We start from the raw sequence: 16,251 nt of genomic DNA, 5'->3' as shown, positions 1-16,251 counted from the left end.
ACATGCTTTATAAATTTACTCTATATGCAAACATTTCAACATATTTATGCATATATTTGCATAATCGCTATGTATGTAAATTTTTAAAAAGGCATTCAAATATATTAAAATAAAAATTAAAGTGAAAGTGTGAGCATGGAGTGAATCAGCTGATCCCTTTCCCCTGAATCGTCTCTCTCTCTCTCTCTCACTCCCTCTCTCTCTCTCTCTCTCTCTCTCTCTCTCCCTCCCTCTCTCTCTCAGCCCTTCCCGTTCTTAGCTGAACGCAGACGAGCAGTTAGCTGGAGCAGCAGGCTGCTATATTGTCAGAGCCTGAAGCAGACACAGCGTATCTATTAGAGCACGCAGGAGGTGGAGGAGAATAAACATTCAGCTGCAGCATTAGAATGCCAGCCCCGTGCACCAGCCTGGCAGGGCAGCAGAGGGAGTGGAGGCAGGCTGGCAGGGCTGCAGCACCAGAGCTGTCCAACGTAACAGAGGAGGGCAATAAGAAGATGGACGGCATGGCCAGGAAACAGAGAGGTGGGTGACCAGCTTGAGGCCTGATAATGCATAGACACATTAAAATCTTCCATTATCCCCTTTAAATGCTCATCTCTGTTTGTTTACACTGGACACAGGTTCTGGACATCATGTCTTCTCTTCTGTTTTATATGGTTATCAGGTTGAACTATGTGAGAATGTGTCATGATTACAGTATAAGTGTTGATAAAAGGTATGATTTAAAAATACATGCAATCCAGTATACAGTAGACAGTGTATGTATCATAGAAGCCCAGCCCAGCTGTAAATATGTGCACACAGCACATAATTCTGTTTCTTTTCACAACATCTATTACGTGTGATGGTATTTTTACAGGCTGTTATGAAGCTACTCATTCCCTGAGGTGTTTTTATGTAATCACATGGTAACCTGTTATGTAACACGTGCACCAAAGAGAGGTGTATTCACAGAGTCTGACTCTGTGCAGTGATACATATTTTCTGTCATTTCCCTCATCCATCACCCTTGTTGTGGTGCTGACGTTGGAGCTCAGGGTCTCCGTGAGGACTGAAGTCAGGTGCTGAATCTGCTGTTCATAACAGCCTCCGAAAAACAAATATAGCCTTTGTAGCTTTCAGCAGGCCTTGGGCTGTGTGGATTCACAAGAAAAACTCAGAGGCAGCATGGGACAAGCCTCATGTTAGGCCACTGTTTTTGTTGTTGATGAGTGATAAGCTGTTTGCCCGACCTGTCTGATCAGCGGCCACCCTTCATTTATTTTATTTCCAGTTGAAATGGCAATTAAGCTTAATTTATTCATTTTTCTTAGTCAAGTCAAGTCAAAGTTTATTTATATAGCACTTTTTACAACAGGCATTATCACAAATCAGCTTTACAGAAAAAAAATCCGGGTCCGAGCCCTCATAAGTGTCACCAACGGCTACAGTGGCAAGGAAAGACTCCCTAAGACCAAGAGGAAGAAACCTTGAGAGAAACCAGGACTCAAAAGGGGAACCCATCCTACTCTGTTCGACACCGGATAGCAAACAATAACAGCAGAGAATAGCAGGTTTGATATACAATAACCTGCATGCACAAGAACAGGAAACACTGAAGGAAAATCATTAAAAAAACTGGAATCCATTAAAGATCCAGAGAATATAAAACTCCTAACAACCATGCAAGACCTGGTAGACACCAAAACTGTCCAGATAAACAGCACTTAAAGGTCTCATCTATGAGAGAGAGGAGAAAATCAAGCTGCTTCAGATCTGAAAACATCCACAGGAGTTTCTGTCCATCCTTCCACTGTGAGAAGATGACTCAGCGCTATGAGTCTGAAAGGATGTGTAGCTCTAAAGAAGCCCTTACTATGAAAAAAGAAGCTACTGGTGTTCTCAGAAGAACAGACTGACCACCCCAGAGCCCAGAACTAAACATCACTGAATGTGTCTGAGATTACATGGATCAAAAGATCCAGAAAGTGTAACTGAACTTTGGAAGTATGAAAAAATATCCCTGCAGATTTCTTTGAAAAACTTAAAGTGAGTCTCCCAAAAAGGATGGAAGCTCTAATAGAGGCAAAGGATGGACAAACTAAATACTAAAAAACACATTATATTTAGTCATTAAGGCTTCTGTGTAATTTTCTGTTAAATATGTTTTCTGCTATTTCCACTGAAAAATGAATAACTTGTACTTAATCTCTGACTTTTACACAGAACTGTATGTGCTTGATCAATTGTCTTTGGCAACAACAAGATCTCATGATATATCTGTCTTCTCAATTCCCTTCTAAAAGTCTCAGGTGGCTTTTCATGAAGGTGCTTGAGAGAATGTCAACAGTTTGGTCATTTTAACAGGAAATGTAATAAACAAAGTCCTGCATGAAGAAGTTAACATCACAAATATAGATCTGACATGAAGAGTCAAATCTTTAATTCATTTATTAACCCTTTGTGTCCTCACCAAGAAAAAAACAATGGACTTTTATATTTGGTATTTTTTATTTGTTTGGGGCAATTATAAAAAAAAATTGGTGTTTTTCTTTTTTTGCTTTTTGACCCCACAATTTTTTTAAATATTCATGTCTACAAACAGTCGGGATGGCACTTTGTGGCATATATAGTGACTCAAAAAGTGCTCTATACCAAATGGTTGAGCAGAACATTAAAAGGTTAAGTTGTTCATTATTTCCTTAAGGCCAGATGAGCTGTTTGCAATCTGTCTATATAATCACAGTGAGTGTTATATCCACACTGGTAAAAAAAACCTGTATGATATGCATGAAAGTCACGTTTGAGACAGAAGGGCATCAGAAAAACACTTTCAGTCGTCTTTTACAACGATTAATCACACATGAGGCATGGGCTTCATGCTGGGAACAGAAATGCAAGCAGCATCCTGCTGTCTTTCTGATTGTAATGCAAAGGTTTAAATTACCCCACTAGAACATTATGCTTTCAGAGAATTAAAGGCTTTGATCTCCATTATTTGGGAGACTGTGCTTGTTTCTTGGCCAAAATAAACAAATGATAATACAAGAAAAATGCAAACATCATAAAAGATGCAATAATCAGAGAAAAAAAAAATTATTTGCCAAGGCTGTAAACAGCTCTAACAGCAGTCATCACCATATATAAAAAGGATATAGTCTTGGTATCTATGTGCTTTACAGCTGCTGTAACTCCCTTTACTGATGTGTCACATGTTCAAGCCTTTTTATTGTAACATACAGAGACGATTACAGTCACAACAGTGACTCTGAGCACAGAATCTGATCTAATGTTGTTTTCCAGGGGCCGTGTCCAATGGGATGTCCAAAACGGAGCACAAACGAACAGCCTGTGCCCCATCTTTGACCACATCAGCACAGATCAGTAACCACAGAAGACATGGAAACACCACAGGTCTGAGAACAGCTCTTTTTGTTTATTTTGCATTGAAGAGTGCAAGTTGAGCTTATATGCTGTTGCTGTCCAAAAACAACCCCTTCCCATGTGATCAACTACTGCTGACAATAATTAAAAAAAGAATAATAATAATAGACAACACAAAAATTAATAGAAACCTTCTTGGCTTCTATTATAAGTGGGTTTTAGGTGGGTTTCCAGTAATACTTTAGTATAGAGGATATTCTAATGCTCTTATTAAGCCTTAATGAGCCAACATCTGGTAATTAAATGGCTGTTCATTACTACTTAATTAAGCAATAAGTAAGATGAGTAATGCATTTGTCAGAGCACTTTTATTTTATTTTTTTATGCAAATTAAATTTATTCATAATTCAGTACATAACACATTAGGTGTTCATTATACCCTTATTAGGCCTAATCAAGCAAATAAATGGTATATAACTCATCAAACCAATAACGGCTAATGAACAGGCTGCCTATTACTACTTTATAAAGCAGTAACTAATGTGAATTGAGCATTTTTCAGCGCACTTTTATTCATATTACATGTTATAATCTTTTGCATCATTTTTTGGTATAAAGACATCTTACTAGTGCCTTATCTTTATGATGAGATGCAGTCTATCAAGGTATGACAAGATATAGCTGGAAGCTCTGTAAAGAAGCACAGTTCATGCAGACCCCTTATTCAGACATGACCTATACACCAGATTTTAACACCTTCTGAGTACATCTAGAAATCTTTAGGGTTAGTTGGTCTTTATTTACAGCCATCTGATTTAATAGTCAACATATTGATAAAAATCAAAAGAAAAGATTCACAGCATGAACCCAATAAGTGGAAAACACGTCATTCTCTTTGGTTACTGCTTAATGCTTGCAAAGGTTTAATAAGAGCATTACAAGGGCATTATAATGCTGCCCTGTACTAAAGTGTTACCAGGTTTTCTGGTCTTTTTTTAAGTACAGAGAAACATGTCAATTTTTTATCTGTGGTAACTGATTGTACGCAAGACGTGCCAGATGAAGAGATTATGTTGAAAAATAATAAAGAGCATTGCTTTAAGTTACAGACCTGAGCCTTTACTGTCGGCCCTGCTGGCCTCTTTTCCTCTCTCGCTCTGTCCAGCTCCCATTCCCCATGCGGCCACTGTGGTGCTGTGGTGCAGTGGCATTGCTCTCCTCAGTTTTTGGGGTCACCCAAATTGTAGGACAGCTTTTACCCAACACAGTTTTGTTACTAAAGCACTCAGTACTCAAAACTGTTTTCCCTGAGCAAAATAGATAAGAGGGCATGTGACTGATTCAGCATCAGCGTTTGAACACGAGACCGAAATTATATTCTCGTGCATGGAGAGCATGCAAGCTTGGACTAAACTCCCACTGTGACTTCCTTGAAATTGAATCTCAGGCTTAATGACTCTAACAAACAGGCCAAGCAGCAAACTGCTTTCTAACTCTCATGTTAAATCTTGAAATCTGTATTATGTAACAATATTACAGGTGCCATGGGTGGGAATATAGGACTAATCAGGACCTAAGAACTTAAGAACTTATATTTTTTTCCACCTTGTATCTCCATTTTTGTTGATTTTAATATTTACACAATTCAAAAATGCGAGCTGCTGTTTACATTGTGTCAACATTTCATGACAAATGCACCAATAGAAATGGTCCAAACTGACTTGTTACATCAACTTACTGTTAAGAAAGTCTCTTGTAAAGTTGTTCTTTTGGAGAGACAAGATTTTGTTCCGAAAGCAACAATTTGTAGACCAAAGCCCACATCTGATGTTTATATTTACATTTACATAATTATATTAATATGAATGCTCTTCTATGAATAACTCCTTCCAACTGAAGTCACATTGCAGCAATGCTAAACTGTGATTGCTCTTTTGTTTCTCAGAGTCACAAGCGGTAAAAGTGGATGAGAGACTGCGACTGGCCCGTGAGCGAAGAGAGGAGCATCTCAAACAGCTTGGTATTTACCTCCCTGTGAAAGCTCCCTTAGAAGTCAATGGCTCGCGCATTCTCAATGATTAGTACATACAATTCCAGGTTTCTACTCCAGCTTTCACTTTCACTCTTACACTCAATGTGAACCCACTCTTCAAATCCTCACTCAGAACTACATGTAAGTAAAGGACATTAATACAGTACTGGTCAAAAGTTTGGAATCACTGTTTTCAATATCATAAAACCAATTTGATTTCAAAGGAATGTATACAATTATTCTAATATGTTAGTTCTGTACAATGTCACAGGCTTCAAATATTTAGTAGGACACCAGAAATCTGTAAATAAAAATAGATGTGTCTAGAATGATTAACAGAGCTGAAGATTCTAAACGGTCTGAGAAAGATGTTTAATGTTGAGAAGGTATAATAACATCAATATGCAGAATTTACCATACTTCAAAAGAGGTCAAATCTCAAAGAACATAACTTGACAAAAAGATAATTATAGTATGTTATTAACCGTTTAATAACTTCTCTATTCACAGAATTCTTGAAATACTGAATAAAGCATATAAAAAAATTGAATGTTTTTATCCAGATCATAAGCTATTACAAGTTATTTAGAAGTAACAAAAATTGTTAATGTGGCAAGTGATTTCAAACTTTTGGTTTGTATTGTATAATTATACATTAGTTTAATAGATTAAGATTGATAACTGAGTAATAAGCATAGGAATCAAAGGGTTAGCATCAATAACTAAATAATATCTAATAAATAAGCTATGGTTCAAAGGGTTAAGCTTAACAACTGAGTAATAAGCATAGTGTTCAGGTGTTAACATAAATAAATGAGTAATAAGCATAGCCTGTGTTTATTACTCAGTTATCAATGTTAACCTTTTGAACCCTATGCTTACTACTTAGTTGTTGATCCTTACTCCTTGAACCTTATACTTATTACTCACTTATTAATGTTAACCTTTTGAAACCTATGTTTATAACTCAGTTATTAATCTTTACCCCTTGAATCATATGCTTATTTTGAAGTTATTAATCTTTACTTCTTGAGCCCTGTGCTAATTACCCAGTTATTACTGTTAACCTTTTGACTCATATGCTTATAACTCAGTTATTAATCTTTACCCCTTGAGCCCTATGCTTATTATTCAGTTATTACTGTTGACCTTTTGAACCTTATGGTTGTTACACAGTTATTAATCTTTAACCCTCGGACCCTTTGCTTATTTTGAAGTTATTAATCTTTACCCCTTGAGCCCTATGCTTATTACTCAGTTATTATTGTTAACCTTTTGAACCTTATGCTTATTACTCAGTTATTAATATCTACCCCTTGAACCATACGCTTATTTTGAAGGTATTTATCTTAACATTAAAAACTGCATTATAAGCATATGATTTAAATGGTTAACATTAATATCTGAGTAATAAGCCTGCAAGCTGTAAATAACCATTTTGGTCATCAGGGAAATATGTGTCTATAATCTGTCTATAGCGTCCCGGGAGCGAGGCTGGCTGGCCCGGGAGGAGAGGGCAAGGAGGTACTATGAGAAGCACCTAGAGGAGCGTCGGAGGAAGCTGGAGGAGCAGAGGCAGAAAGAGGAAAGGAGGAGGATGGCAGTGGAGGAGAAACGCAGGCAGAGGCTCAAAGAGGAGCGAGTGAGTCTGGCTGAAGAGCACTCAGAGTTGCTGCAGTCTTGCTTTTTATTTTTAGAACTAATTGGTCATTTTGTGAAATGTCAGCGCATAAAGCGTTTTGTTGCTGCTTGGCTTAGGAGCGGTATGAATCTGTGGTGCGGAGAACCATAGAGAAGAGCCAGAAAGCCAAACAGAGAGCAGGCCACTCTCAGAGAGGAGGGAGTAGTGCCAGGAGCAGCACAAATGGTAAATATGTAATGCACATTTCAACACATCAAAGCTCTCTCCTGGGCTCCTTGTCCTCGTCCTAGGCTTCTGCCCTAACGCTACACTCTACCCATTGCTATCAGTGTCTGTGCTTTGCCCCTCTCCAGCTAAACGCCGCTGTCTTAGTCAGTGGGAGATAGACCTGGTTAGTCGCCTTCAGACACCCACAATCTCTTATCTAGCCAGAAGCAGGAGCGCTGTATGTCTATCACGAGGAGAAGGTAAACACCCACAGGAAAATGGGATATATATCAATATGTTGACAAAGTATTCTGATACAGAATATATTGTAAATTAATAACATTGTTCTATAGGCATTCAGAAAAGATACGCATGTTTTTTTTTAAAGTATAACAGCCCATTCACCCAGAGATTTGAGGGAAAATGTGTTCTAATGGTGGTCTGCTTGCTTTTCCCTTGTTCTCTTGTTTCTTTTCCTACGACTTGCATTTCTCGTGCTTTCATCTGAATTCACTTCCATTTTTCACAATTGTTTAAAATCAAAATCCACACTCCCATTGTTCAGTTGTTCATGTTTGTCGACGTTCAGCCTCATGCCACTCTGTGAGCTCCAGCGGTCCGCAGAAAGTGCGGCAGAGCTGTGGAACGGTGCCACAGAGGAGAGTCACTGGACCTGAAATGAAGAACAACCACAGAGCCTGCAACAAGGAGCCGGTGAGCTTTCGGCCTCTTTTTATTTTACTTCATTATTCAAACTACAATGGGAAAACATTTTGTATTGCTAATATTACCTGTGCTGAAATATTAATATTGTAAGCCAGGCATCAAACATGGGCTGCTGCCTTAAAGAGATGAACAATTAAAATTCAAAGCCTGACCAGTTGAATCAAGTTGAACTAGAGACCTGCTCTCTTTAGAAAGATGGTCCTTCAAGGGTTCTTTAGCAAAGAAAATGGTTCTGTACTGAGCAGTCAAAGAACCTTTTGCAAGATTAGAGGATCCTTTGCATCATGAAAGAGTTCTGGAGCATAACTTTTTTGCATTTTTTTTGCATTTTTAATGCATTTTGCATTAACTAAATTAAAGTTGTTGCCTTAACTTTTTAATGAAAATCTATGATGTGGATGGACCCCAGATGAGCTGATGTGGAATGACTCATATGTTAAATGCTAAATTAGAGCCTGATATCTCTGTCTGACGTTGTTTTTTGGTTCTGGAAATGTCCTAATAGCCGTTTTTGTCTCTTGCGGGTCTTAGAGGTCAGCTGGTGACCTGGAGAAAAGAGAATGGAAGAAGCCACAGTCTAACACATTAGCTGCTAGAGTGAACTCCACATTAAGCACAGGCTCGATCCTACAGGACAAAACAAAATCCTCATTAACAGGGTATGTAATAGATAAGCATATTGGGCCTCATTCACCAACTGTTCTTAGATTCTAATATTCAGCGATGTTTTCTTATTTAGGATTTGTCCTTAGGTAAGACTAGTACCTGCACACGCTCACAAAGGTGTGAACAAGTCTGTGGTTAAGAACACGTCACAGATCTGACAAAGACTTTTTCTTAGGATGTTTGTCAAGAACAAATTTAAAGAAAAAGCTTAAGAAGATATTGGTGAAGGAGGCCCGGTGCCACTGTCATCAAAACTTTATAACTCAGCTTTTTTAGCCTTTTATTACTGTTATTATCATTTTCAATCAAAAATGCTGTCTCATCTTTTCATGTCACTCCTGAAACAAAGAGTTTTAGTCCTTGGGGGAGCTTTATTTTAGCCACTCCCCTGCATTTTACGAGGTGAGACTGCCTCCCTGTCTCTCATGGCCACATGGTGAGCAGATAGATCCCACTGTTTTGAAGTAAATGTGTCCCAAAGTCTGAACATCACTGTAAGACATTAAGAATTGTCATTACCGAAACACATATTTTGCGCAGTTCAGTAACTTTTTGCATTTTAACAAAATAGTATGATTTAATGTGGGTGCAACTGTTCAAAGCTGCGCTTGTTCATCATGTACTGGCTAGCATTTTTGAGTTCTGCTCAAAATGAACTAAAATCGTCACTCCTGAAACAATCACTAATGACACAGTCACTACTGAAACATTTGGTAAAGTTGTCCGAAATGTGATTTGAACACTGATTTTGAACCAATTTGGCTGAATGGTCCATTTATACATGATTATATTAAGTGAATTGTCTGTATGTTGCCCCATCAAGGCCTTCAGTGAGACCTTCTCCGAGACAAGTGTCTCCCAGACAGGAGAGTCTTCCCCCCCTCGCTGAGGAGGATCCAGAGTCAGAGAACGTGCCCTCCTCCGATCAGCCTCAAGCTGACCAATTTTTGCAAGAGGACGCTGGACAGAATGGTCCATTCCTGGCAAGCCCCGCCTCTCCACGGCCTCTGGCCCTTCCAACCTGCCCTCAGATTTCCAATGGTGAGGGGAAAAAAAGACCTTTCCATTTTTGTGCATTTTATCCAAACACAAGATATGCGCAGTCTGAATACTGTCCTGTTTTGAGTTATTTAGAGGTTCTCCACCCCTCAGCGTAACAACACTGTGTTGATTCAGTGTCAGTAGGACACAGGCATACAGGAATTAATGTCCTACATGGAAGTAAGGCTGAAAATAGCACACAGTATTCAGAGCTAGGAACAACTATCTAGTTTCTGATATACAATACTCTTCAAAAGTTTGGAAACACTGCTCAAAGGATTTGGAATTATTGTTTTTGATCAAATAAATCTCACTTATTAAAATTATTAAGTGCTGTCAAGTCAATTATAGCTCCTGGCAAGCACACAGATAGTGTTTCTTCAGAATGTCCAGTTCTCTGATTGAGTCGTCAGGCTTCTGAATGGCGGGTTCATGATTTCTCTTATGGTTTCCAACCAACCACTAACTGGTCATCTTCTTCCTCTTTAACTTTCAACTCTTCCAAGCAAAATTACCTTTTCCAGTGAATCAGTTTGTCTCAGAATATGTCCAAGATTTGAGCGCTTCAGTTTGATCATCTGGACTTCGAGTGAGGGTCGAGGCTTGATTTGTTTGAGGATCCATTTGTTTTCTTTGCCATCCAAGGTTCTCTCAAAAGTCTTTGCCAGCATCAAAGTTTTAAGGCATCAATGAGTGCTTTTACATGTACTCAATAATCTGATCATAATCGGATTTCTGCAGTTATCTGATTATTCAAATGGTCATGTAAACACCATACTCCGATCTAGAAATCCAATTAAGAAATCTGATAAGGAGAGCTGGATTTTAGCTCAGTAATCAGATTTCTCAGTGCATGTAAACTCTTATTCAGATTTCTTTTGGATTTCTCAGTCTGAGCATGTGCAGAACAGAAAATGAGTGAGCAAAAAAAAAATGGCAGCAAAAGCACTTTTGGAGTGATGCTGAAACCAACTACATTCTCAACAAACTGAAGGATTTAAATATTCTTCATCTTCTAGGTGATGTATGTTCATATTTTCAGGTAAATTGGTGTCACGTCTTCTTCTGTGAGTTTATTGGCTGGTTTCAAAGCAGAAATCTGATTACTGTCTGACTCATGTAGACCTGGAGTTTCCCCATTACCTGATTACTCAAGTGCATGTAAACATGTTGATCGGATTACTGACAAAATCTGATTTTCTGCAGTTATCAGATTATTAAGTGCATGTAAATGCACTCAATATCTTTCCTGTCTCACTTGTTTATTGTCACCCTTATCATCATCATCATCATCATCTTTAACTGCTTAATCCAGATAGGGTCACGGTAGCTGTTGGGAGAGCTGAGAATCCCAGACAACCATGTCCCCCGCAACTTCCTCTAGCTCCCAGGCCAACTTGGAGATGTAAACCCTCCAGCAGGTCCTAGGACGACCTCGGGCGCCTCATCCCAGTAGGCATGCCTGGTAAACCTCCGCCAGGAAGCGGCCAGGGGCCATCCTGATCAGACACTGGAACCACTTCAACTTGTTCCTCTCAATGTGGAGAAGTAGCGGTTCCTCCCAGATGACCGAGCTCCTCAATCAAGCAGAGTTTAGCCACGACCCTGTGAAGAAAGCTCATTTCCACCCCTTGTATTCGCGATCTCATTCTTTCAGTCACAACCCAAAGTTCATGACCACGGCTGAGGGTGGGGATATAGACTGACCAGTAAACAGAGAGCTCCCCTCTCACTACTACAGTCCAGTACAGCGACCGCATTACTGCTGCTGCCTGTCCCAGCCTGCAGCCGAGCTCACAATCCCTCTTCCCATCACTTGTGAACAAGACCCCAAAATACTTAAGCTCCTCCACCTGGGGCAGGTCCTTTCACCACTTGTTATTGTCCCATCCATAAAGAAGCACAGAGAAGACCATATCCTGGATAATTATTATCTTTGTTTGTACAGACAAATCGTTGCATGTAGGAAACTGAGAAAAATGTCACTTACCTCAGATCTAGCCAACTAGCAAAGAGTATTTGAAGTCCAAAGTTTTCATTAGTTTTGTACTGAAGCTACAAGGCTAATTAGTAATGAAGCTTATGTCTACTAACTAGCATTGTGTACACTACAAAAACTGGGGTGCTCAATCCTGGTCCTGAAGATCAACCACCCTGGAAAGTTCAGATCCAACATGCCTGTCTCTGATATTCAAATACGATCTGGAAGGCCTTCATTACCTGGATCACATGTGTAAGACTAGGGCTGGAGCTAAACTCTGCAGGCCGTAGATCTCTAGGACCAGGATTGGGCACCCCTGGCCCAAAGCGTCACACAGGAGTTGTTAAGCAATCTCAGATAGACTTGATTATGTAGTTTGTGACACACAAGCAAGACACAATTCACAAACATGTCCTGGCTGATGTTATGGACTGTATTTGGGGAAAACTGTTTTACTTTTAGCCTAACTCTTGCATTAAGGATGCTGCTTTATGTTTCCAGTGCCGAGTTTGATCAGTGCTGGAGGCCAGAGCAGACCCTCAGCAGGAACCACAGACCCTGAAGAGGCGTCACGCCTGCTGGCGGAGAAGAGGAGACAGGCTCGGCTGCAGAGGGAGAGAGAGGAAGAGGAACGCAAGCAGAGGGAGGAAATGGAGAGGTGAGGAGGAAGAAAGGGGAATTCAAAAAACAGCTGTCATATGGGAGGTTTTCTGTAATTTTGCTTCAGTTATAAAGCGGGAGGGGGATAAAATGTGCTGTAATGTAATAAAAAAGTGAGATGATGTAAGTAGTATTTTATATCTAGTGTGGGTTTAGTTTTTTGATCTGAATTAAGTACACTGAGTCACAATACTAGCTATAAAAATCTGAAATACTAAAATCACTTGAGGTGTAAATGCATATTTGGCTTCAGGCGAGGGAGAGAAGAGCTGGCCCGTCGGAGGGCTGAGGAGCGAGAGAGGCAGGAGGCAGAGGCCCAAAGACTTCAGGAGGAGAGGAAGAGGAAGGAGGAGGAAGAACAAAGGAAAGCAGAAGAGGAGAAAGTTCAAAGGCAGAGAGAAGAGGAACAAAGACTTCAGCAACAGGTGAGAGAGAATATATGTCCTGTGAGTCTTGCTTTCATACCATTTCAAATACGTCATATGAAATTTTTCAAGCTTGGAGAGATCTTTTTTTGTATTTTTATTGATTTGACATTGTAAACACACTGTAAACAATATTAAGCATGCATGTGATGCACATTCCTGTCTTTTGCTGTCAGAGAGAAGAGGAGGAGGCTCGTCAGAGGCTGCTGGAAGAGCAGCAGAGGCTGGAGAGAGAGCAGCGATTCCAGAGAGAGGAGACCGAGCGGCAGGAGAGAAAGAAGGTATGAGCGCAGTACAGTGTGCTGAATGTAGGTCAGCCATGCTGAGCACTGAGCATGACTTTATAGCCCAGCAAATTACAGGCCAGGAAAAAAAGAGGGGGGTTAACTTCAGTGGTATCCCATCTATCACATAAAATATAACCCACTGTATAACACATTGTGTTCATCTCTACAGCGACTAGAAGAAATTATGAAAAGGACAAGGAAAACAGACACTGCTGAAAAGGTAATTGCAACAGAAAGGTGCTCGTAGTAGTTTGGCATTTTCTCACGACAGCTACTTTTTGTAAACTTAGCAAATATTTAATGTATTTAGGATTTAGTTACTACTTTGGGCAGCAATTACTTACTCAGTCATAAATACTTTTGTGAACATTTTTAAATAATAATGCTTTTACTATACTTAGGTATATTTGTGAATAAGGGAAACAACTTTTTACTAACATTTAGCTACTGATTCCTTTATTGTGTTTAATTTCATTCCGTTCTGTTGGTTTAGCTCATGAACTATTTTGCTGTCACTCACACCTCAAACTTTGGAGATTTGGCACTTAATTTTAAGCCAAAAGGATCCAAAAACAGAACAGTAGAACATAACAAACATCAGTTCCTATATTGATGCTGGAAGTACCAGATAGCCACTGCAGTTACTAATGAAACTACAACACTCTGTTTCAGAGAGAAAGTAGATGTACTCTGGGTAAAATATTTCTTGAGTAAAAGTGCAAGTATTCTTACTGTATTTCCACCTGAGTAGAAGTGCAAAAGTAGTAGCTTGTGAACCTAAATTAATAACAAAAGTAAAAGTTCTGTCAGTTATTATAGTTACAGTTTTTTGCAAAGGTCATAGGGGATTTTGTTGATTTTCTAAGTGGAGACGCCATTGGACTTACAGTCATATGCAATAGTCAAATGACATGTTTTGCTGATTTTCCGCCTATAAATAAGTTTCTCCTCTGCGGAAAGCTCACTTGAATATGGCTTTTTTCTTTTTGGCAAATTTTAATGCACAATTTCTATTTATTTCTTGAGTTTATTTTTTCATGATTCATTTTAGAAAAAATAAACATTAAAAATAAAATGTGCCATAACTTTTCACAGGCAACACTTTTTTTTTTTCCCCAACATATTAAATTCAGCAAATAAATGTTAAAATGTGCAGAAGTATATGTAATTTTACTAGGGATGCACAAACTTTTGCATACAGCTGTATGTTTAATTGATATTTTGCAGTTGTGTTTAGTAGATAACTCTAGATAAAGTTTTTCATTTCTGCAGTCACACAGCTCTTCTATATATATATATATATATATATATATATATATATATATATATATATATATATATACATAAAATATATATATATGTATCATATATATATATATATGTATATATATATATAATATTGTTAAAATGATATAATAACAATAACTACATGTGCTTTACTTTTAAACTCAAGTACAGTCACAAGCTAGTACTTTTGCACTTTTACTGAAGTACAAAATTATATTTCTACCTTTACTTAAGTACAGCAGTACTGTATTTTGTCCAGCCCTGTTACTCTGATTTTTTAGAAAGGTTATTTTATTTGAACCACTGTTTTCACAGAAGTAACCTCGCTTTTACTTGTACTTTTACTCTATGTAGTGTGGATTGAAGCTTCTCTACCCACCTCTGTAGACAAACTGATTGATTGATTGATTGATTGATTGATTGATTGGTGGTTGTTTGGTTTGATAAGTTGGTTCGTTGATTGATTGATTGGTTGATTGATTGATTGATTGATTGATTGATTGATTGACTGTGCTCTACAGAAACCAGCTTCACCCAGTATCATAATGAAAGACAGCCTGCCAAATGAGAATATGAAGCCCATTCACAGTCTGCCATTAGAAGAAGTCATCAAGCTGCCCGGTCCAGTGAAGGCCTCTAAGATGGCTTTAGGCAATGAGGAGGACATTCTTCCTGCAGTGGCCTTCAAAGAGCGCAGATCTCTCCGCACACTTACAGGCCTGGAAGAGATCCAAGCTCATCAGCGTGCGGGTCAGAGAACTCTTCTTACAAGCTTGATCTAAAAATAATCTTCAGTAATGTGCTTTCAGAGACTTCTGACATGAAACAGTGGGCTATTATGACTTCACTAATAAATTACCAGAGCATTACAAACCAACAGCTAGGATTAATTCATGACACAGTAAAAATGAACTCTAGTCACAAAGTTGCTGTTTATTTTTTTTTTTCTCTCTGTCTTCTTTTTCCTCAGAAGTCATCTAAAGATGAAGATAAACGATCACAAGATCTGCAAGGAACCTGCAAGCCTGTACTTTCTTTATGGAAGAAAACAGATGCAGAATCGCTTCTCCTGCACTTTAAGAAACCCTCTACGACACATTTCACACATTTGAAGTAAGACAGAAGTGTCTGACCCCTGTGGCTGTACTGCCTCTGTGTGTTTTGGGGCCACGCCGCATGTTCAGTTCATGCTCTGTGGGAATGTGGTAAGGCACACTTCAAACTAATGGCTTCACAATGTTTTACAGCGCAATGACCTTCACCTAAAGCCTGAATATGCCATAGGTTTAGATTTACTATGTGATGTTTGAGGTGTTGTGTTCAGAAATGGTAACTGTTTCATTTATAATCAATATAGAGATTAATGAACAGACTTGTTACTCACAAAACAATCACAAGACATTTTTCCAATAGTCCGTATTTAAAGGGAATTGCATTGATTTTTCAAAAGTTCTGCATAATTTAGTGGTTGAGAGGTAAACAAAGTCATTCAGAGAGGCTCGATGTGAAATGGTTCACTGTAGAGAATTTAACCGACTCAAATTTCTTTACAGTAGTGGTGATGGGAACCAGGGGTCGCAATGTCAACACAAATATAGTCATTTTATTTATTATTCAAAATGACCAGAAAACTTACAAGTGTCCTCTGAGTTTTCATATGTAAAAATATGCTAAAATAGTAATAAATCTGAAAAAAAAATTTTTTTTTTGGAGACTGTTTTGCCTCATAAAAACCCTGCATGTACCCCTACACAGGCGGCACGGTGGCACTGCCGCCTCACAGCAAGAAGGGCCTGGGTTTGTTTCCAGACCTGGCGACCAGGGTCCCTTCTGTGTGGAGTTTGCATGTTCTCCCCGTGTCTGTGTGGGTTTTCTCCAGGTTTCTACCCACAGTCCAAAGACATGCAGTCAGGCCAATTGGACATGCTAAATTG

General features: G+C 38.9%; 1 protein-coding gene across 1 annotated transcript; it reads left to right on the top strand.

Annotated features, from left to right (window-relative positions):
- The first annotated feature begins 257 nt into the window (after positions 1–257).
- Positions 258–15,844, top strand: map7a (microtubule-associated protein 7a). Its single transcript, XM_036594150.1, has 15 exons — positions 258–522; positions 3,283–3,393; positions 5,309–5,383; positions 6,874–7,037; positions 7,154–7,262; positions 7,391–7,504; positions 7,810–7,958; positions 8,502–8,629; positions 9,460–9,677; positions 12,160–12,316; positions 12,572–12,743; positions 12,920–13,024; positions 13,200–13,250; positions 14,839–15,067; positions 15,288–15,844. Exons 1-15 carry the CDS (start codon positions 387–389, stop codon positions 15,296–15,298), a joined length of 1,929 nt encoding a protein of 642 aa, XP_036450043.1. The 5' UTR covers positions 258–386; the 3' UTR covers positions 15,299–15,844.
- Positions 15,845–16,251: the final 407 nt, after the last annotated feature.

This window comes from Colossoma macropomum, unplaced genomic scaffold (assembly GCF_904425465.1).
Source record: "Colossoma macropomum unplaced genomic scaffold, Colossoma_macropomum, whole genome shotgun sequence".
NCBI classification, from domain to species: Eukaryota; Metazoa; Chordata; class Actinopteri; order Characiformes; family Serrasalmidae; genus Colossoma; species Colossoma macropomum.
Note: the sequence above shows the minus strand (reverse complement) of the source record. Positions and strands in the feature narration are given on the sequence as shown.